At 41.5% G+C, this 23,146-nt stretch overlaps 1 protein-coding gene across 1 annotated transcript in view; it reads left to right on the forward strand.

The window, feature by feature from the left end:
• Window positions 1-23,146, forward strand: part of FAT3 (FAT atypical cadherin 3) — a 393,636-nt gene that overhangs the window by 335,802 nt on the left and 34,688 nt on the right. The window contains exons 15-20 of the mRNA XM_058825430.1: window positions 8,424-8,813; window positions 11,071-11,285; window positions 12,051-12,188; window positions 14,825-14,968; window positions 16,280-16,477; window positions 19,123-19,921. Coding sequence (XP_058681413.1) covers window positions 8,424-8,813; window positions 11,071-11,285; window positions 12,051-12,188; window positions 14,825-14,968; window positions 16,280-16,477; window positions 19,123-19,921 — 1,884 coding nt within the window. The remainder of the gene's footprint in view (window positions 1-8,423; window positions 8,814-11,070; window positions 11,286-12,050; window positions 12,189-14,824; window positions 14,969-16,279; window positions 16,478-19,122; window positions 19,922-23,146) is intronic.

A 23,146-nucleotide genomic window follows, 5' to 3' on the forward strand; every position in this document is an offset into this window, starting at 1 on the left:
CTGCCTCACAGCTGGGCTCAGGGAAGTGTGAAGTGTTGCCAGGTGAGATTGCAGGAGGGTCAGAGAGAAGTGGAAGACAGTCACAGCTTGATTGGAGAGCAGCTCTCTGAATTACATGTAATGGTAAGTAACAAAATAATAGAAATGCTGATTTTGGCATTTTCTGGCAGAACCAGTACACAGCAAACCTTTGCTTTGCCTGTTTGTTAGTGTTGGGCATGTCCCTTAAAATGGATCTAGAAACTTTTGGAGTGTTCAGGATCTGAAAAAGATGAAGGCAGGGATCAAAACATGAATAAAAAGAATAACAGAGATAATAGGACAGAAGATATACTAAAACTCAACAACTAATAGGTAGTTAACTTTGGTAATGAGGCCAGCTAGATGGCATTTCTAGGTATTGTCTGGGTTTTTATAAAATAAATATTACAAGATATTTTACAGAGGATGACTCATTCTCTTTAAAATATGCATGGTGCTTCCTATATCTTCACCCACATTGTTGCCTCACAGACTTTTAAAATAGTACCCGGGTTAGGTCTCTAATGCAGAATGTGAAAGAGACATGAATTATTAATTCCCTTTACTCTAGCAATCCAAAACAGTGCAGAGGTGTTGTTTAAGTAGGGAGGCCTGTCCACTGTCACTGGAGCTGTTTTCAGAAAGAATTTGGGAATCAGCCATGAAAGAAAAAACCAACCAACAAACCAATCAACCAAAAAAAAAACCCCAAACAAAAAGCCAAAAAAACCAAAATCAAAACAAAAAGGAAAAAAAAAAAAAAAAACAAAACACAAAAATTGCTCTGTAGCCTGGTGGTTAATTTGGTTCTGGGCTCTGTTCCTCAGAGCTTATTCAATGAATAGCAATAGTCCATGATGATGTATCCTTATGCTCCTTCTTCCTGGAAAGGTGTCCTTACCATTAGACTTCTGTCGAGTCTTCCATAAGGAGTGTGGAAGGGCAAAGCCCAGCGTTCCCCAGTTGTCTGGCCAGTCCTACAGACACTTGCAAGTCCAAATTCACTCAGTGAGCTGTTCAGGAGAAAACCTAGATTTTGCCTTCCTAGTAAAGGCAAAAACACTAATAGGAATGCAGAGATGCAGCACACTGGAGCCCTGAAAAATTACCAAATTAAAAAATAATAGGCTCTTAGGAGTTTAGACTTGACTTATTGTTAGGAGGTTAATAAACAAGGTATTCGGGGATTTTGAAAACCTCTGACAAAACATTCAGCACGACCCTGTTGAATCCCTCACAGGGCCATATTTTTAAAGCTTCAGGGGTGGTCAGGGGAATGCAGTAACCCTCCTTGTATTAAAATAATGAGATGTGTGTATCAAGATGACTGAAAGCTAGTCTGTGTTCAGGAACTGGAAGTCATCAAACCAGTCTCATTTCCTTCTGCAACATGTGAGGAGGCCATATTGAAATAAATATTATGAGTGTTATGGCTTAGGTTTAGTGAGTTTTATGGCATTGTACTGCACCATATTTTTATGTGTAAGCCAGGGAAACATGATCTGCACCAAACTGCTGTCAGGGGAGTTTGTAGTAACCTTTTTACTGGAGGGGTAAGTTAAGAAAGATGCTGGGTGCAGCATTGCTATTTTGATTCCTAATAAATGGGCATAAGGACTGTATTGCTAAATGTCAGAAAGCAGAGTGGTGCTGCAAGTTACCCTAGATAGTGCCAAAGCTGCAGCTGTGGTATTTAACAGTTGGAAAAGTGGTATGAAAAAGCCCAGTGCAAGACATCAAGATAAGTGTGACGTCCATGTTTAGGCAAGAGAACCATGTGCACTGGTGTTGTCTGGCTGGTGGCTGCAGAGGTGCAGCTGTGACCCACAGGCTGAAGGTATTTATTCTTTCATACTGTTATGAAAAGGCAAATATTCTATGAGATGGGTGAACCAGAGTAACACTGGAAAAAATAAGTAATTCTTTCTGTTTAATTGGTGTTGGCAAATCCTGACCTGAAAGGCCGTGTTTTTCGGGGTGCAACACTTCCAAGAAGGTGTGGGCTACATTTTCCAGGAAGATGTAGGAGATTGACAAAAGAGATCACAAGTCTGGAAGAAAAGTCAGGAAATATTGAAACAGTTGAGAGGGTGTGCCAGGGAAAAAAGAGTTGAGATGGTAAAATATAACAGTCTTCAGCTTTCAGATAAGTAGCTCTGAGGAAGGAAGCTGACCCTTGTTCTTTTTTCTTTTTCCCTTGTCTTTTATTAATTTTATTCAATCTCAGCAAAAAGTCAGCAAAAAGATTTTTAGTTGTAAGAAAAGTGAGACTCTGGGGTGTCCAAGGAGCTTATGCAAGTTCCTGATCAAAGGAGAGACCTCTGTTTGGGGATGAATTGCATCCATCTTGTCTTTGTGCAGGGATAAATTAGATGACCTCTCAGGATTTTGGCTCTCTTCACACTTTCTCATTTCTAGTAGTTTCTTTAATTTTTGAGATTTCCAAGACATTGTTAACAACATAGAGGCAAAGAAGTAGACAAGGGAGAATTGTATCTCTTGGATTACATTGAGCAAATAAACTCTGTCTTTAAACTGGAACACTTAAACATATATGTATATGAATAGTCTCTCTGTATATACACATACACAAATATATAATATATAATATACAAACTATTTGATCACATGTCTGATGAAGAGAGGCTGGGGGAGCTGGGGTTGTTTAGCCTGCAGAAAAGGAGACTCAGAGGAGACCTGCTTGCTCTTAATAACTACCTAAAAGGAGCTTGTAGTGAGGTAGGGGTTGGTCTCATCTCCCAGGTAGCAAGTGAAAGGACGAGAGGAAATGGCCTCAAGTTGTGCCAGGAAAGATTTAGATAGAATATTAGGAAAAATTTCTTCACAGGCATTGGAATAGGCTGTCCAGGGTGGAATTACTATCCCTGGAAGTGTTTTAAATGTGCATGGATGTGCTGGTTGAGGATACCGTTTGGAGCTGGGTTAACAGTTGGACTCAATGGTCTTAGAGGTTTTTTCCTACCTTAATGGTTCTAGTCATGCTTACATATATGTATATGTGTTTTTTATGTTTCTCTCTGTGTGCATTCCACTGCTTCTGGTTATGTTTCCCTATGTTGCCAGCTGCAATGTGTAAACCTAAATCAGGTATCTCCAAAATCCCAGTTTCAGAAAAATTGACTCAGGATCACTGAAGAAAACAAGTATATATGTCAAGTGATGTAAACCGGTACCCAGGAATATGAAAATCCCTGGGAGGAAAGAGATGGAGGGTGAGTCAACTATCCAGATCTTGACTTCCCACCAAAAAGGCAGCTCCTGTCCCAGCTGAAATGGAAAGCAGGATGGTCCCATACTGCTAACAGTTTGTACCTCCCATTTCTGTCAAGTATTTCCCTTCAGTAAGGGGCTGATTATCTTCAGGTCTGCCCTGCTCTCACCCCATGGTACCCTGACTCCATTGGAGCAGTGGTGTGAACACAGGCCTTTGGGGTTAGGGCTATTTTTTTCCCTCAGAGAAAGGAAAAATAGTGGAAGTCTAACTTGGTAGCAGTGTTATGGACTGAACTCAGCCAGGTTTTCTGCTTAAGCTGTAAAAATCACTTGAAATATTTTCCCTATGGGGCTATATATTCTTCTACAGTTCAACAAGGTACTTCAGGCAAGGTTTCTCTTTCATCTCAAAATGATGGAGTACAGTACTATAAAATCTGGTTTAGAATTCATCTTTTGTCTTGTTTGCTGTTAACGAAGTTGTGGACTTTTATTTTCTAGTAATTGGCCTTGTGGGTTAACATTTGGGTAGTTGGGAAGGGTCATAGGTACACACCAGTGTTAATCATCACATCATAAAAGAGGCAAGAGGAAGCACAACAATCAGACAGTTTGCTTTGTATGTCTGCAAACCACTGCTAAACTGAAAAATATTCTTTTTCAGCTTGCTTTCTGGTCTACATCTTGTTTATTTTTAATACTTGACGTTACATTTCTTTTCATTGTTTTTTCAAAATGAAAATGAGTAGATGACAAAAGTTAATGTCATTTTTCAGACATAAACTAAAATGAGTGGTCTAGCTGTATTTGGGGAAATGCATTAAATAATGAGTTCAGGGTGACAGATGAAAACTGAAAGGAGAAACACTATGTGTGGCTTTTAATATGTGTAACTTTTACTTTTTGCGTGATGCCTAAAAGTATTGCCCACTGCAGAAACTTACTGTCATATGGGGATTGTGCCTGTTGGGTTAATGCTCAGCCTTTTAATTGGTGTCAATCTGGATCAAAATGTGTTGTAACTCCACCATTTTCAGTTGAGTTGCGCCTCAAATCCTGTGTTCAGTTCTGGACCCTCACTGCAAGAAGGACATTGAGGGGCTGGAGCGTGTCCATAGAAGGGAAATGGAGCTGGGGAAGGTTCTGGAGCACAAGTGCTGTGAGGAGCGGCTGAGGGAGCTGGGGGTGTTTAGTTTGGAGTAAGGGAGGCTCACAGGGACCTTCTCTCTCTCTACAGCCACTTAACAGAAGGTTGTAGTGAGTTGAGGGTGGGACTCTTTTCCCAAGTAACAGGCCGTAGGACAATAGGAAATGGCAGCAAGTTAAGCCACGGGAGGTTTAGACTGGGGAAAAGGAAAAATTTCTTCTCTGAAAGCATTTTCAAGCACTGGAACAGGCTGCCCAAGGAAGCAGTTGAGTTACAACCTTGGGCAGTATTTAAAAGATGTATAGATGTGACAATGATCTCAAAGGTCATTTCCAGCCTGAATGATTCTGTGATTCTGTGCTTTATACAAGGAGGATATTGATAGTGCTGAATTGTGAAGCAAAGTTATTATATATTCCTGATGCTATTGAGAGTAGTAATGACATAGGAGTTGTCATGATGTGACATTCAGTGTGTGCCCCTTTGTTTTAGTACAGAAGAAACCGAGAATAAAAGCCTGTTTGAAGAGTGGTGTTTGAGGTACTAGGCGGGTGTGTGTTTTACAAGCTATTCACACCTGAGATTTGGCAAAGGGCAGTATTCTATCGTATGCTAATACAAGTCTAAATAGAAAAGGTGTTACCTTATTCCTTTATTTAAAAAGAAATGTACTGCAATTTTCTTATTGTAATAATGATTCCTGCAAAGGCTTTCCTTGTTCAAATAGCTCATGTTCATGATTGGCACCTTAGAAATCTGAGAAGTTTGAGTGAGTGAGTTGACACAAAACAGTTTGCAAACATTAACCCCCCCCAAGAGCTGTAGGCAAGCAGTGTGGGAGGATTGCTCTCTTTACCACTGCAGGAGCCATGGCATTGAAGCAGCTGTTTCCTTTCCACAGAAAGCATCTCCTTTATAGCAGAATCTACCATCACCTCTGTGGCAGGGATGACACTGACACACACTGGTGGACACCTCTCTCAGAATAGAGTAGCCCCCGGACTAAAGCATTTTGAATTTCAATAGAATAGCTTCCTACTTCACCTTTGCCTCATGCCCATTTCTCTGCCAGCCTTGGGTCAGAAAGCTCAGTAGAAACAGCTATTGATGTAACAAACACTTTCTTTCGAGTGCTGTTTCTGCCACAGTTTTTCAATTATATTACTCTTAAGAAGCAAGTATTAAATTCCACCCCTCAAAACACACTATGAGAGGGTCAGCACACAGCTAAGATCTCCCTCTGTATGTCTCCTTTTTTTCTCCTTTTGGCATTTGGGCCAAAAGCCACCAAGAGTTGGTATCTGTATACCCACTCAGGTCTTCTGACCTAATCTTCTGTCTCTTCTTGTATAAAATGGCACTTCCTTTTTTTCTTTCATGTCCCATGGGAAAAATAAGACTGTTCTGGTAGAAGATAACCTATGTCTGTGGAACTTCTGTAGTCCTCTCTCATTTTCCAGGATGGAAAAATAAAGCACTTAACATCAAGATTTTACTGTCTCTATTTCTGCCTAAAAATCCTATGTATTAGAGTGAGCAACCAGAACACCATAATCTATATCTGATCTGTCTCCATTGTAGGAACACCAGCAATGGCTTACAAAAAACACTATTAATATTTTGTTAATTCATGGACATCGCTTTTAGGAGGTAGAATAGAAGAAGAGGGGCTGGATTATATGTCAGATTGCCTTTACTGGAGTTATTACCTCCTGTACATAAACTTGCCCTCTGTGGTGTCGCATGCACCAGATTTTCTCTCCCCACTCCCCATTGCAAGATACACTTGCTGAAGTTTCCTGGTGTTTCAAGGCACAAGGCATCCATTGGCCATTTCCTTTCTGGCTGTTTGTGCTCTCAAGGACTATATGAATCTTCTGTCGTGTGCCCAGGTGTGCTGTAGTGAGTATCAGAAAGGGAGTTTGTGCCAGAGAAAGCTGCAAACCAGACTAAAGCAGTCCTGCAGTTGCAGAGGAGTTGAGGGTGTGTGTTAGGGCCCCTGCCTCAGAGGGGTGTCTGATACTGTGTACAAACTGGCAGGCACCAAGAGTGGCTGGTGCAGAATACTAAATAGTTTTACACTTAAAACTCATGTGTAGGTTGGGTGCTCAGTGGTATGCTCTGAATCAAGGGGAAAAATATCCTATTTTCCAGCATCCCTGAGGATCAGCTATTACTAACTCATTAATTGTTATAGTCATGTCTGTCCTTTTTTTGTAAGTAGAAGTTCATTGAGGATGTGTAGCTGAAGGAGATCCTCCCCAGCTGGAAACGTAGATACCTCAACCATTCAGACTCTTAAAATCTTCCACTTTCTAGAGGGTTTTACTACTTTTTAGTGTTTGTCAGTTTGGTTGACTGTCAGCTGGCACAGTATTTTGTTATATGTATTAAGAGACTAATGAAACAGGTGAGTGTGCTCTCCAGCAGCTGTAGGGTATTCAAAGCCTTCGTGTTTTAACATGAAGGAATTTCCTGTGAATTTGTGGGATCAGTTTCTCCCCTATAGGACAGGAGTCAGTTCCTTGATTGCCTTGCTGTTTTGCTGAAAGTGGGACCTGTTATTTTTCATATTTGTGATGCCAGGGTGAATAGAGAGGCTTTGCTGTGATTAAAAAACCAAACCAAAACAACACGAAAACCCTAACAGCCTAGTTCACTGCAATTTTGCCATTTAATATGTTCCGTATTTTAAAGGCATTTCAACCTTTTAAATATACTCTGGTGTCTCAAGCACTGCATAAAAACTTTATTCTCTGAAGAGCCAAATAATAATTCCTAATGCCCTTCAAGTAGGGTCTGAGACTTTGTAGTTGCTCTAGCTTTTATGTGCGTGTGATTGAACAAAGAGTCTCCCAGCTCCCCCTTGTGTGGATGCTCAACTCCTGCTACATCAAGCAGAAAACAACTGTGATTTGTGCTGCTTTTGATCAGACATTTCTACAATGCTTTGCTGCTGGAAAGCAGAATAATACTGTCACAAATTTTAAATTAACAAAATATGCCTAGAAGGGATTGGTAGCTCTTGTTCATCTGATTAATGTCAGGCTTGTAAAACCTGTTCTCCCACAAAAACAGCAGCAAATGCTCAAGTGAGAGATGTTAAAAACAGAGATTCTCCATTTTAGTGGATCTTTGTGTTTTAGTTATCATCTCTTACTGAAGCACCCAGGACGAAATCACAAAATCAACTAGCATCAAGGGAGTTGAATTAGCTTATATCTGTGTTCACTTTTAATTAGATTTGAAATGGCTATCCCACTCTAGTGCAGAAACCAAGTCAGTACCATCCCCTCAGGCCTTATTACTGACAACAACCTTAGCATAGATCTGCATATTCAGCAGTTGGGTGCATAAGTGCTTTGTATTGGGAAATACGGGCAGGATTTTAAAAACACAGGATACCTTTTTTACAACTCAGTTTTTGCTCTTAGGCTGGGGAGCAGAGGGACTTTCCTTTTTAAAATGTCCGTATTCTGGCATGAGTTTTTTGATGCAGCTTTTGTTTAACAAGTATCATCTTATGATAATATTTTTCTGCTCAACAGTGGAATCAAGGCAGCACTGGTAGCAAGTACATTCTGTGCCACCTGATGTATTTCTACGGGTTTATTTTCCCTTTATGTACATTTCTATTCCTTCAAGATGTGCTCTGAGATATTTCCAATTTCAGCATTCTGCTTCTCTCATCTAATTCAATTATAAACTCTTCTGGGCAAGGACAATATCTGGGTTCTGCTTTCAGGTTTCAATATCCAACAGTTTTGCACAGTAATCTTTAAAAAAAAAGTATCATGATGAGGGAAGGAACTTAACTTATCCACAGGGATTTGTCATGTGAGAAGAGCATGCCCTGACCTCCCAACTTTCAGCAATACTGTACCCACAGGCACTCCTACCTCTACCCCCACTGGAAATGCTCAGTGTGATAGCAGATTTTGTTTAGGGTTTCTGTTAGATGGGGAGAGATTTTTCTTCTCTTTATTTCTCATTTTCATTTTCCCATTTGCTTCTCTTTCAGGTGTGAACAGAAAAGTCACCTATTCCCTGTCAGACTCTGCAGATGGTTACTTCTCAGTTGACCGGTCTTCAGGAATCATTATTTTGGAGCATCCCCTTGATAGGGAGCTTCAGTCCTCCTATAACATCACTGTAAAGGCCTCAGATCAAAGCATTGTGCTGACCTTATCCTCGTTTGCCACCGTTACCATCACAGTGCTGGACATTAATGACAACCCTCCCGTGTTCGAAAGAAGAGATTATCTTGTGACAGTACCTGAAGACACCTCACCTGGCACCGAGGTCCTTTCTGTTTTTGCTACAAGCCAAGACATTGGTACAAATGCTGAGATTGCCTATCTCATCAGATCAGGAAATGAGAAAGGGAAGTTCAGGATTAACTCAAAAACAGGTTTGTAAAGTGGCTCTTACTTGCAGTGCTGAATTAAAGCATCAGAAAAACATGAATGCTTTGGGGAAGACTCTTGGACCAAAAGACTTCCAAGGCCAGAGACTCACAGCTTGTCAGTGTGTAATTAACTACACAGTTAAAAAGCAATTTTAGGTTGGAGAGTGATGTCAGCTACGGTCACACATGGCTGCCCCAGCTCAAGTGGAGAATACTTTTCTCCATTAGTAAGACTGTCGAAACCAATATAGATGTGACAACCTATTAGCCAACTGTGCAAAACACTTCTGAACACTTGCAGTGTTCACTTGCTTACCAGCTGAGTACAGCCTCAACTGTCTGCCCCTTAGAAAGCATCAGCCAGTGCTACCAGGACCTGTTGTGACCAATTCAGTCCTAATACACGATTGCCATTTATGTAGCTATATGCAGCTTCCCTGACTTAGGTTGTTCTGATTTGTCTTTTTGACTTCAGCCATGGCTTGAGTTGAGGTCTTTTTGGTTATACATCACAAATTTTAGAAGTCCACCACTGCTTCTCTATGAGAAATACCAAACAGAGGTATCACATTTGGTGTAAATGGCTCCTTTTCTCCGAATTTCCTTAGCGGGATATATTCTTCATCCTCACTGAGTTTTTATTTCATCAACTGTAACCTGTTTATTCTGTGCTTCCTGTAGTGGATCCCCTTCTTCTCATAGCATTCAGGATGACCAGTACAAATCTGACACCTGAGTCTGAGAGCAAAGCAGTCTTGATTATAAAAGCTGAAGAGAACACTTCTTTGGGTGCAACTGTAATAGCCAGTAACATGAAAAATCTCAAAATTATGCATTGTGTCATTTCTATAATAGTGTGCAAAAATGGCTCTCCACTCTGCGGAGGCTGCTGCCTCTCATGTGAGGGACTTAACTGTGTGTTGTCTGTCATCTTCATCATGTTGATTAGAGCTAGAAAAATTTAAACGTAAATATGCCTAGGCAGCAATACTTAACTTCACATTTGACAATGAAACCAAGGAAATAAATCAATAAAAACCCATAATGAAGCTTAATCACACAGAAAAAAAACCCCACCAAAACTAAAACTATATATTATTCATTAATGTGTGACAGCTCCATTATTATCCATTTAGAGGCAGGAGCTGAGTTTGTAGACAGCAGAGTGGTGATGTAGCATGCCTGATCAGAGCTTGAAAAATAATGTCCTTCACACCATTTATCAGTGGGACCTAACTCTCTGCTAGCCCCTTGGAAGCTTCTCTTTGGGGCTCCTGCTTTCAGCAAGTCATGATGAAAGGTGGAATTCATTTGGAGAGAGCCCAGACAAGATTAAGAGGAATAATCTGAGGTCTGTAAAATGTGACTTAACAGGAAAGACTGAAGAAATTAAGGCTGTTTAAGCTAGAAAAGAGAAGACGTGCTGTTAGTTTTCATGCCTATAGAAATTACCTGTGAAGAAGAGGGAAATAAACTGTAGTCCTAGTCTACAGTGAATGGGTTTAAATTACATTTGGATTACTTTGGTAAAATTATAGGAAGAAATTTCTAGCTATAATGTATATTAAGGCCTGAAATACATTTCCTAAGAAGGTTAGGAAGCTGATATTGTTGGAGGTTTGTAAGAACACTAGAAATCAGATAATTTCTGTCCTAGAGGGAATCTGGGTGCATGCAGTGAATCAAGTTACAGAGAGTCTTAATTTTGGTTGTGTGGTGAAGTAACATAAATATTATAAACCTAGTTGAGTGGGGAAGTCTCTGTTTAATCACTTAAATGATAGACAACTGATTTCTCAGAGGTATTCATATCCTATTCATTTGTATTTAATTCATGAGAAGTTAATTGTGTGGGAGTGAATTTCTGTTGACTTGTCAGGGCTTATTTCCAGAGTCGGCATGCAATTCTCCCAAAGGCTCTGTGAATGAGATGGTAAATGGGTGAATACGGCCCCCACTTCTTCATCTGTGATCCTCACATAATGAAAGCTATTTTCATGAGGAACCATTCATTGCCTCATGCCTTGTAAAGGCCCTTTCTGCAGAGGCAACCCAAGTGCAATTGGCATCACTCTTTAATCAAACGACAGCTAGAAACCTGAATAAACATTTTTATTGGATTGGGCAGTCTTACAGTTAGTGTTGTATGTGTGCCATGGTGATAAATAGCATGCTGTACTGTTTACTACAGTCAAATCCCTTGCTCTGTGGCATCATTTACTTTTTGCCGGCTGTTGACATTCCCTCCTTTGCTTCATAGGAGTGATTTCCATTGTCGAAGCTTTGGATTTTGAATCGTGCAAGGACTTCTACTTAGTAGTGGAGGCGAAGGACGGGGGAACGCCGGCGCTGAGCGCGGTGACGACGGTGAACGTGAACGTGACGGACGTCAACGACAACGCGCCCACCTTCAGCCAGGCCGTCTACAGCGCCGTCATCAGCGAGGACGCGGCCGTCGGTGACTCCGTGCTCATGGTGAGCGGGGCCAGGGTGCCATTTTGGTGTGATGAAGCCCCTGCCCCTGAAAAACTGCTGCACTGCCTAATAATGATAATTACTATGTCTTGAGGCCCCCCAAACCGTTTTATAGACAGTACTCTGTGTCTGCTACTGCTCCCCAAGCTGCTGGCAGCTTCTCCCCAAAAGAAAGTAGCGGTAGTACTGAGCCTTTCTTTTTAACCCTGTTATGCTGTCAGAGAGCAATAGCATATTTTAGGCGTTGCATTTTGTTACATTACATGAATCAGCTAGAAAGAAACAGATTTTAATAGAAAGGCAGAATTCTGCTTTTCAGTGAAATAAAATCATAGAGTCATAGGGTTGGATGAGATCTTAAAGATCATCTAGTTCCAACCCCCATGCTGTGCACAGGGACACCTTCCACTGCACCAGGCTGCTCAGAGCTCCAAATACATAGTATTTGTGTAGTCTGGCATGCAGTGTGCCATCCCCAAACCTCACAATATTCTCATCTTGCAACTTGTAGATCCAGAGAGAGAGTGTTGTATGGAATATTAAGATTAAAATATTCTGTATGTTTTCAGACTAGCATTTTGAAAAGGCCCAAGTGAAGCCTGCTAACCAAAACCTATTGGATTGATGCTTTAGAGGTGTACAGTTCAGGTATAACTAGTCTGATGGAATGTGAAGTTTACTTTTTGGTGTGTTGAGCAATTAATGTATCATACAGATCACTTGATATTTGTTTTTCTAATTTTTTATTCTTCTCTCAAAAAAAAGTTGATAGCAGAAGATCTGGACAGCCCTCCCAATGGTCAGATTCATTTTTCCATAGTGAATGGGGATCAAGACAATGAATTTTCAGTTGATCCTGTTTTGGGACTCGTGAAGGTTAAAAAGAAATTGGATAGAGAAAGGGTAAGACATGTGGGACTTCTTAACTTACAATGACTTACAGATGTGCATCAATCTCCACTCTGCTGCTAGCTTGTGTGGAAGGAGTCTTTTTTTTATACTCTGCAGCAATCAGCCTGAGTTGCTCCAATGGGTCTTTCTGATGTTTCCCCATTCTTTCCATGCCAGCCCTGTCCGCAGTGTTTCTACATGCGCACTACTCTGCTGCCGCTCCCACCGTGCACCCACACATCAGCTGCATCAGGGGAGAGCAGCAGCCCTGGATTTGCCCCGTGGTGCCAGCAGGAGCTGCTGCTGTGTTAATGAGCTGCCTCCTCTCCCCTGTGCGTGCAAGTGCACACGTGCAGCCGTGTGTGCAAGAGTGGTTACAAAATGCTCCAGATTGTGGCACCGAGCGCCGAGCCGAGATCTCAGCCATTAATTAGCACTCTGCAAAACATGCCACCAGGGAGGGGATGTTGTGAAGTGGCCAGGCTGTACCAAAAGTGAAAGAGTGCTTCATTAAATAGGTTCTGCTGCTTTGTTTGCTCACTCCATTATTCATTCAGGATTATTTACCACCATTTTGCCATAGCTAGCAATTAGCAGCTTTTGGGAAAAGAAACAAACAAATGCAGTTGCCTGTGCTGCTAGCAGGGCAGAAGAGTGCTGCATGGCTTCAGAAACCTTGCAGCACATAAGGAAATCTGTGCCTCCTGCCTCTCAGCAATGCACCCACAAAACTGGGGAAGCAGATTGCTACCTTCAGAATATGGGCTCAGCTGAAGAAGCTCTTTACTGGAAGCAAATCTTGCTTCTTAAAACAGTGGCAAAAACCTCTTTCTGTATTATGACAAAAGCAGAATGCAATTGTTCGTCTTTGGTGGTAGAATGACTTTACCAATGACTGTGTAAAACAGGAGTAACAATGACTGTGCATGTTACAAGTTGGCTGTAATAGAAGCACAGGCTGAGTTCCTTAATACGACTTTTTCTAGTTTCTGATGTGCAGCTGCATTCAGATACACACACTTACCTTCACAAGAGTGTGCATGTGTAATGCCAGCTGTGTTAGGTCTGCATTTTCCAAAGTTTCCCTCAGTTAAAATAAGCTGTTATATTGTCTTTTTCTTTGCTTCCTTGGCACATTTCCTAGACACAGGTGTTTCTGACCCCTTCAGGGAAAATTATGTATGATGCCCCATCTGCTGTAGATCCCCAAAGGTAGTGCTGACTCCCAGGATTCAGTGGTTTAAGAGAACTTATTTCCAGAGCTGTAACCACACAGAGACCATGACTTTTGCCATCTGCCTTTCTGGGATACATTGAAATGAAAGGGAACACAGTAAAAAAAAACTGGGAGAGATTCTACAAAACTCTCTGGTTTTAGCTAGCAGTGGAAATTACAGTTAAAAAACAGATTCTAATTCTCTTACTCAAGTTACTTGACTTTCCATAGCTCAGGATTGCTCTTCCCTCCTGTGTCACTTTGCCCCCACCAAATCACAGTCTATCTCTTCCATACAAGCCCCCCAAAAACATGTTTCCTTTTGTTTTGTCCCCCATCCCAGAAGAGCACCCTTATTTTGTGTGCTAGGTCTGAGCTCCTCCCTACCATAAAAAAAGCTGTCATTTTTCAAATGTATTTGGATTTCCTTCCCTCACATGCCCTTCCCAAAAAAGCCCCTTTAACGTTGTCTTGTTCCCCTCTGCAGGGCCGTGCTTTTCCCCTTTCCAGCCCTGCACTGAGAGGGTGGAGCAGAGTGTTGTATCTGGCATGTTTTGCCCTTCTCTTGCTCTGCTGTGGGAGGATTCAGGGGCAGACGTGTCAGCAGCTTTCCCTGCAGAGCAAGGAGCAATGTACAGTAAAAAGCAGTTGTAAGACCTAAGGAAGCCAACATAAGGATGCAGTTCGGAAAATCCAACTGTCATCCATAAACTGTGCATAGACAGAGCTTTTGCAAGTTGTCACATATGCTCACACCTCACACACGGGCACATATGTGTGTAGAGGGCCTGTGGATGATGCACTGAACTGCCTGCACTGCACTGTTTTGTGTCTGTTGCAAAAAAGCAGACTCAAGCCCACTTATCTTCTGCAGAGTGGTGGATAATATTCTGTTGCTACAGAGACTGTTGTCCCTCGTACTCCCAAATGTTTTACAGTGTGTTTAAGCCAACTGCCTGTGAACTTTTTCTTGGCTCTCCATCACCGCTTTAGAAACAGTATGTGTCAAACTGATGCTGGCTCTAATAAGCAATTTATATAATATCTTGGAAACCAACTGTAAGATAAATAGAATCAGGTCACTTATCCCAGCGGACGCCTAGGAGAGATGGAAATGTAAGCTTACAGGACTAATGGATGAGTTCAGATATTATCTGTCATTTATTTTCTGTCTGCCCCTTTGTTTCAGGAATACTTTATCTGATGCAATTATTTTAATACAATGAAGCTGTTATGTTTATTGGTAGCCTTTTAAAACAGAAGTAGGGGCACAATATGGTGATAAATAGGATAATGCTATACTAAGGGCAGGAAGGTAATGAGGCCAAACAGATTTCCTTAAAATATGGATGGTGGTGCATTGAATGTAAAGAACCTGGGTTAAAATTTAGGGCCATTTTCACAATGATTTAATGTTTTCACCTTTTTTCAGATATCTGGCTATTCATTAGTTGTCCAGGCAAGAGACAGTGGTACCCCTCCTTTGTCTTCATCTGTGACGGTCAATGTGGACATTTCTGATGTGAATGATAACAGCCCTATGTTTACTCCAGCTAACTACACAGCTGTAATTCAAGTAAGTTTCTCCTGCACATCAAAAACTTCTCTGACTTTTAAAATGCATGGGCATTTGGTTTCAGTTAAGTACCTTTTGATGTTCTATCTGCAAAACATGTATCAAGTGATCTTATCTAAAGGAAAATATAAACAAATCTTTCTTGAGTTTTTTGATAAGTTTCTGTTTGCTGAGGCTCCTTAACCACAGCATCTGTCACGCATTTTAACATTCATCCCTGCTGCACCAGGTACTCCAACCTCAAAATGTCTGCTCTGGGGATAAGTTCACACTTCTTTATACCTTGCTCTGGGTGTGAGTCTTGACTTTTAGTCAGTTCTGATCCGACAGAGTATCAGAGAGAGCCCAGCAGGCCCTGGAGGTGTGGCGGGTTCCTTCATCTCTGCCGCTGGTCCATGGGGCGTAAGCGGTGTCAACAAAGCTCAGCTTGTGAAATGCCAGCAAAGAGCATTCAGTTGAATGCCGAGTATTGCACTTCGGCCATAATAATCCCCTGTACCGATACAAGCTGGGGATGGAGTGGCTGGATAGTGCCCAGGTGGAAAGGGACCTGGGGGTGCTGGTTGACAGTCGATTGAATATGAGCCAGCAATGTGCCCAGGTAGCCAAGAGGGCCAATGCCATCCTGGCCAGTATCAGAAATGGTATGGCCAGCAGGAACAGAGAGGTCATTCTTCCCCTGTACTCGGCACTGGTGAGGCCTCACTTGGAGTACTGTATCCAGTTCTGGGCCCCTCACTTTAAGAGGGACGTTGAGTTACTTGAGCGTGTCCAGAGGAGAGCAACGAAACTAATAAGGGGCTTGGAACACAAGCCATATGAAGAGCGACTGAGGGAGCTGGGGTTGTTCAGCCTGGAGAAAAGGAGACTCAGGGGTGACCTCATCACTCTCTACAACTTCCTGAAGGGTGGCTGTGGTGAGCTGGGGGTCGGCCTCTTTCTCTGGGCGACAACGGATAGAACAAGAGGACACAGTCTCAAGTTGCGTCAAGCTAGATGTAAGTTAGAAGTAAGAAGGAAATACTTCACAGAAAGAGTGGTCAGAAACTGGAATCATTTACCCAGTGAGGTGGTAGAGGCATCATCCCTTGAAGAATTTAAAAAAAGACTGGATGTGGCACTTGCTGCCATGATCTAGCTGAACAGTTAGAACATCGGCTGGACTAGATGATCTTATAGGTCTCTTCCAGTCTTGAAAATTCTGTGATTCTGTGATTCTGTGAATATTCAGGATAGAAAAATGTGCTATTTCATGCTTGCAATATGTATCATTTTAATCCTTTTCTTTATACGCTGTGTATATGTGTAAAGGAAAATAAACCAGTGGGCACAAGCATTTTGCAGCTGGTAGTGACAGACAAAGACTCTTTTCACAATGGCCCCCCTTTTACCTTCACCATCCTCACTGGAAATGAAGAGGAGGAGTTTACACTGGACCCTCATGGCGTTTTGAGGTCTGCAGTCATCTTCAAGCACATGGTCTCAACTGAGTATGTGCTCTGCGTGCAGGTAAGACTTGATTTTTACATCTGCATTCTACACTGAAACAAAAAAACCTCTTAGTGGTAGGTAGCCTGTACTTTCCCTGTGTGAGTTGTTTTTAATGCGCTGTATTCTGCGAGTAAATACCACACATTCCAGTTTGCAAATGCACAATGCAGAATATTTTCTTTGATGTTCTTAAACCTGGTTTCATGTAAATATAAATAGGTAGCCAGCCACCTTTCCAATTTCCTTGGCATGAAATGAATTTTCTGAGCAGCAACCAGCTCTGAGCAGCAAACGTTATGGTTTAAGATTTTCATCATTTTTTTCTGTGGCTAAGGAAAGAAAATGAGAAAAATGCATTATATACATATATATACACCCCAGAACAAGTGACTGCAAAATACTGCTTTAGGAAGGAAAATAATTTCTGCTTTTAAGTCATAAATTTAATCATAAATTTTTGGAAGCCTTCCAAGAATTCATGAAATCACATTTCCAAGGTCAACTTAGCTTTTAAAGAATGTCAAAATAAGACATGCAATAGAAGTCCAGCTCAAACTTAGCTTTAGAATAATCGCTGAGAAGCTTTGTAACCAGGGTAATTTTGATTGCCAAAACCTGTAAATCCAAAAGTAATTTGTCCACATTTCTCAGGTCTGGCAGAGAAGATGTATTAGGGTTCAATAAATATGCAGGTCTAGGGAATGAACCTCTTCACTGAAATGAGTCATGGTCCCATAAGCTGTGTCTGAAATTCTTGCTTCCTCTACTTGCTTTGCTGGGGTTGATCTCTCTAAGTACAGCCTGTCTGTTCCTTTACAACCACATTTAATGATGTTCACAGCAGTAGCATCCTTAGAGGCAATTGTTGGTTACAATTCACAAAATACAGGCTCTGATGCTAACTAACAGTTCAAATCAAAGTTTTACAAGTTTGCCATTTAATATTCTTGAAACCTATCTTTTAGCCTTGTAGGGAAATAAAAAATCATCACCTTTCTTTCTTTCTTTCTTTCTTTCTTTCTCTTTCTTTCTTTCTTTCTTTCTTTCTCTTTCTTTCTTTCTTTCTTTCTTTCTTTCTTTCTTTCTTTCTTTCTTTCTTTCTTTCTTTCTTTCTTTCTTTCTCTTTCTTTCTTTCTTTCTTTCTTTCTTTCTTTCTTTCTTTCTTTCTTTCTTTCTTTCTTTCTTTCTTTCTTTCTTTCTTTCTTTCTTTCTTTTTTGAGCAGCATCCACCAGGTTTAGAGATCCATATATTTCATATAAGTGAAATATTAGACACACCACCATGTCTGAGATGCACCAACATGCTCAGAAAACCATGCTGTTGGATTGTGGAGGCATGATTTCTCCCAGTATTATTTTCTTCAGGGATTTCTGCAGTGAAAACATATTGTATTGTTTCCTGTTATGTTTAGACCATAGAAGTGTTTCTTTCCATCCATATGTGCCAGAGTGCTGCTTTCTCTTTTCCACTATCAGATTTCTCCACTATATGAGGTTTATTAAGAATTAATGTTAAAATAGAAAATGGAATGAGACCTAATCTCTTCTCTATGTACATGGGCTTTTGTCTGCACACATATATAAAATATTTTTAAATACTCCACACAGCTCTTTTATGAGTGAAGATAAATAAATTTTAGAGTGTCTTAAGAGTTACCAATGTGCTTGTAGTAGTGTCCGTATTACTGTTGTCATCCTCCCAGTTTTTCATTCAGCTTGTAAATTTTCCTCCTGTGTCCAAATACAAAGATCTTTGAACATGTCCCACATCTCTGCCTAGTGACAGTTTAGTCTTCTGTTCTTCTCTGAAGCAAATAAATGTGTGGAGCAGTATATCGTAATAGGGACTGCAATAAAGCATTTTTCTTATTGTAGGAAAGGACCCTGATTCAAGTTTGCACACCTTTCTGTCAAGATGGCCTTGGGTTTTTTGTCAGACTTGCTCTTTTGCTCTCTATAAAAATAGTGCAAATGATGCTATAATACCTGCTCTGGGTCATCCAGTCATCTTTCCAACTGCAGTGCTGCTCTCATATTTTATCATTAGTAACAGCACAAGCACCTATTTCATTTTTGGAGGATGATAAATGTTATTTATGTCAAGCATGTTTTTCTTGGTTGCTTCAGGAAGAAGGACAGAATGCTGTAGAAAAATTCTGAACTCCCTCACATCCACACAAACTAAGCAGGGTGTGGAGTGCTTTGGAGCATACCAAGCAATGCAGAAGGCCAATATTTCACTGGAATTCAGTCTCTTCTCCAGGGTAGAAGTGAGCCCAAACTGTGTTTGGAGCTGAATGTACCATGTTGTTGGTATATTCTCTGTTGTAAAGATGACGAGTGATAGCTGTGGGATCCTGGGAACATTTCAGTTTGAGTAATGAGACATTCTGCTGACACATTTCTCTCTGCAATCCACTTAGAGATCAGTGCTTCCCTAAAGAGTTTGTAAGTTCCACTTCTAGAAATGGCTGAGACACTTCTTTACATATGTATTTGGTAAATGCATTTGAGCGTTGTTTGAGAACTTCTTTCCAGAGTTATTGATTCTGTGAGAATATACATAGCAAGAAGTTACGGTTGCAGGCTGTGTTCCGTGTGTGGTTTTATTTCTTATTTTTTTCTTTTTTTTTGGTTTTTTTTTTTTTTCTAAATTACATTAGGCAAAGGACTCTGGGAAGCCTCAGCAGGTTTCCCATACCTATGTTCAGGTGAGGGTTATTGAAGAGAGCATTCATAAACCAACCGCCATTCCACTGGAGATTTTCATTGTCACCATGGAAGATGATTTTCCCGGAGGAGTCATTGGGAAAATTCATGCCACAGATCAGGATGTGTACGATGTCCTCACATACACCCTAAAATCAGAGCAGAAAAGTTTGTTCAAGGTCAACAGCCATGACGGGAAGATCATCGCCCTCGGAGGGCTGGACAACGGCAAGTACGTCCTGAATGTCTCCGTGAGCGACGGCCGCTTCCAGGTGCCCATCGACGTGGTGGTGCACGTGGAGCAGCTGCTGCAGGAAATGCTGCAGAACACGGTCACCATCCGCTTCGAGAACGTTTCCCCGGAAGACTTTGTGGGCCTGCACATGCACGGGTTCAGGCGCACCCTGCGCAACGCGGTGCTCTCCCAGAAGCAGGACAGCCTGCACATCATCAGCATTCAGCCGGTGGCGGGCAGCAGCCAGCTCGACATGCTGTTCGCCGTTCAGATGCACAGTGGCGGCTTCTATAAGCCTGCCTATTTGATCCAGAAGCTTACCAATGCGAGGAGACACTTGGAAAATGTGATTCGTATTTCTGCTATCTTGGAGAAGAATTGCTCCGGACTGGATTGTCACGAACAGCACTGTGAGCAAAGTCTGTCTATTGATTCACACTCCCTGATGACTTACAGCACGGCGCGAATTAGTTTTGTGTGCCCCCGCTTTTACAGGAATGTGCGCTGCATGTGCAATGGTGAGTACTGCCCCCTCTTCCCCTCCCATCGCCGCACATTATGCGATGGGATCCTTTTTATTCCTCTGATGCAGATTAGAAGGGGCATTTCAATTCAGTCCACTAAAGCACGACTGGCTGATGCCTTGTGGGAATTGATTTCTCAGGCTCGGGAAGAATTGTTCGTGTTTACTGATGTAAATGGAAGTTTATGAACTTTGGCCTTCTACGACAAAGACCGCTTTCCTGGAGGCTCTGCAATCAGCCAGCTTCCAGGGGAGGGGAAGGAGTGGGAGAGGAAGGACCAGGAGAGGGAGGGATGTAGTTTCCCAATCAGTTGGTGCCACCACTGGAATAAACCTGGATTGTGACTGCAGCAGAGCAGCCTGCTCTCCAGCAATGCACCAGCAGTCTCCAAGGAAAAGCACCCCTGACCTAAGCCAGGCAGGTGGAAAGGCCTTTCTCAGTCCCATTGCTGCAGACAGCCACAAAAACCAATGAAGTATTTTATTAGCAAGCACTTTGCCTGACCTTTAATGCTGCAGTAGGGGACAGAGTGGGTTTCGGGCTGCTCCACATTTTGGCAGAGATTTCACATGGGCATATGACAGAGAGACTGACAAGCCAAGCTTCTGTATGATTCTGTGCTTGGATTTTAAAACCTCGGGCAGTTGTAATACTGGCTCTCTTTCTTTTGTTTGCCAGGCTATTTGCTCCTCATTCCACTTCATTTAAGAGCAGAGAAAAAAGCTGCTGTAAAATCAATACATCTAAGTCTCCCTCATCTTAAGCACACATGCGCACACACACAGAGCAATACAAGAATTCAGCAGCCATAGCCCTCAATAACCAACCTTTGTTTCTGCAGCAGTCAGCAGGTCTTCATGTTTTACCACTGACCTCGGTGGGGATGAAAATAGGCATAAATTGCATAAAACTTAACCAGAAATCATTTTTCTTCCTGTAGCACATGGATAATAGTGGCAAAGAAGTTCAATTCTGAAAAAATACCATGATCTCTATCTGAGGTATATTCAAGAGCAGACTATCTGTCCACTCTTTAACAAAGAGTCTTATAAGTTTCAAATAGACATATCTATCATAACAATAGTCAGCATTTTGTTACACATGAAAGGCTCTGAAGTAAAGGATTTTCACAGATTTAAAAGGGACAATGCTGCAATATCCTCCAGTCAGGTCCAGGAGCCAGTGCGGGAACACTGTCTGCCAAACTTCTTTATATTCTCTAAATTAAAACTTAGTCTCGCTTTTGTATCAAGAAATCACAAATCCTCATCTCCATGGGGATAGTGATAGTCCTCACAGTCAGAAATTGGTTTTTTGGCAGCCAAAATTTTCACTGTTTATCATTTCATTTCACTACCTATTAAAATCAATAATGATGTATTATTCCCTCTGCCTCATAATCCCTTAGTTTAACTCCAAAAAAGGGACTTTGCAGTGCAGCACAGTTCTGACCCAGCAGCTCTCCTGGCACAGCGAGCTTGCAATGGAAGCACAGAAATTCAGCTGGGACAGTGATTTCCAAATTTTTCTGTCATGTACCAGTCAATCCTCAAAATGGATGACAGGCTGCTGGAGAGGCAGTGTGGTTCTGAGAGCGCCTGTGGCCCTCAGCCTCTGGGCCATTTGTCATGGCCTTGAAGACTGCTGTGTGGGAACACTTGCAGCAGGCAGCCTGTCCTGGTCCTGCTGAAAAGCCAGAGGGGTTCCCATTGCTCCTGTCTGAGGCACTAAGTGGGGATTTCCCATGGGGGATCCCCACGATTTGGGGTGGGGTTGAGCACATACAGCCTGCCTACAGCCTGTAGTAAAAAAATGTCCAGAGCTGCTGTGTTAGGTAGAGTTGCCAAAGAGGTGAACACCTTGGCGTCTCTTACTTGCACAGAAATAATACACCTTGGTGGGAAGCAAAAATTTATGCTTTGGGCCTTCTCTTCATTAGTTAATGCTTAATCCTCTTCTACTGTTTTTAATTAAAGGAGCCACAGTAAATATTTTGGTATTTAGGCAAACACACTGTGTTTTCTCACATAGGAGATGACACAGACCTGTGAGAGCATAATAGAGCATGTATGGGTAGTTTTGCTTCCATGAAAGCTAAAGACTAGAGTAAAAGAGTTGGAAAATGCAATACTTCTTCCATCAGTAGTTCTTATAAATAAATGCACAGATGCAGCAATTCTGGAAAAAGTGCACAATTTGTTTTGGCTTATTTAACAAGACAGCATTAGCAAGATATTAGCAGTGTAATAAAAGTATTACACTTCCGTTGTTGCTAAAATAGTTCCACATCCAGTAAATATTAATACCTTGTATTATGAAAAAGCCATTAAAATACTGCATATGTTTCCAGAGATCTGATTCAATTATGGCCCAGAAAGCTTGAGTTTGAACTAATTCACTCATTCTTGAAATATGTGTCATACTTGGAGTGTTTTTGTCCACTGGCAGATGTCACAGATATGCACAATTTATGCATGCCAGCTGTGCATAACTTGCCTAGATTACCTTTGTGAGCAAACAGAGTTATCTAATGTGAAAATGCAGGGAGACAGTAAAGTAGGCAGTGGCGAACTTTGGAGTTTCAGCTGCTCATCTCTGGAAGGGTAAGTTCAAAAGTTCACATGCATCAATCTTAGCTTTTAAATCAATAAAATTGAACTAAAGAGTTTTCCAATAACACACTGTCTCCTTAGATTTTTTGCTCATCTGTTTGTGTTTGTATGAAAAATATTGTCACAAACTGGGGTTTGTGTCAGCGTGACCAGAGGGGCTCTGCAATTACCAACCTCCCATCACATGGCATGAGGTATGCAAACATCTGTCAGGGAGAAATAAATGTAGGAGGAATGGAATAAATATGTTCCTGTAAAACATTTCTCACGGCATTCTCATTTTTCAGAGGCAAAAATCTATTCCGTATTTTTTCATGATGCAAAGTAATTCTTTTGTGTTGAGACAAAAGTGCAGGGGCAGAGCAGGTTTTGTTGGGACTGCTTTGCTCTAGAGTTGTTGTGCATTATGATCTTACAAAAGTGTTGGTATGCTAATAAGTTCCAGAGCAAAGAATGGATTGAAATAGTCTTGACAAATATGGACCTATATCTACATCTGTCCTGGTCACTCCAGGCCCCATTTGCAGATAGTGGGAAAAAGGAGGTATTTTTAATAATGTGATACATCTCTCCCTAGATGTCTAAAATCAGTCAGATACCCTAAAGT

Source organism: Ammospiza caudacuta, chromosome 2, assembly GCF_027887145.1.
Source record: "Ammospiza caudacuta isolate bAmmCau1 chromosome 2, bAmmCau1.pri, whole genome shotgun sequence".
In the NCBI taxonomy this organism is placed as follows: domain Eukaryota; kingdom Metazoa; phylum Chordata; class Aves; order Passeriformes; family Passerellidae; genus Ammospiza; species Ammospiza caudacuta.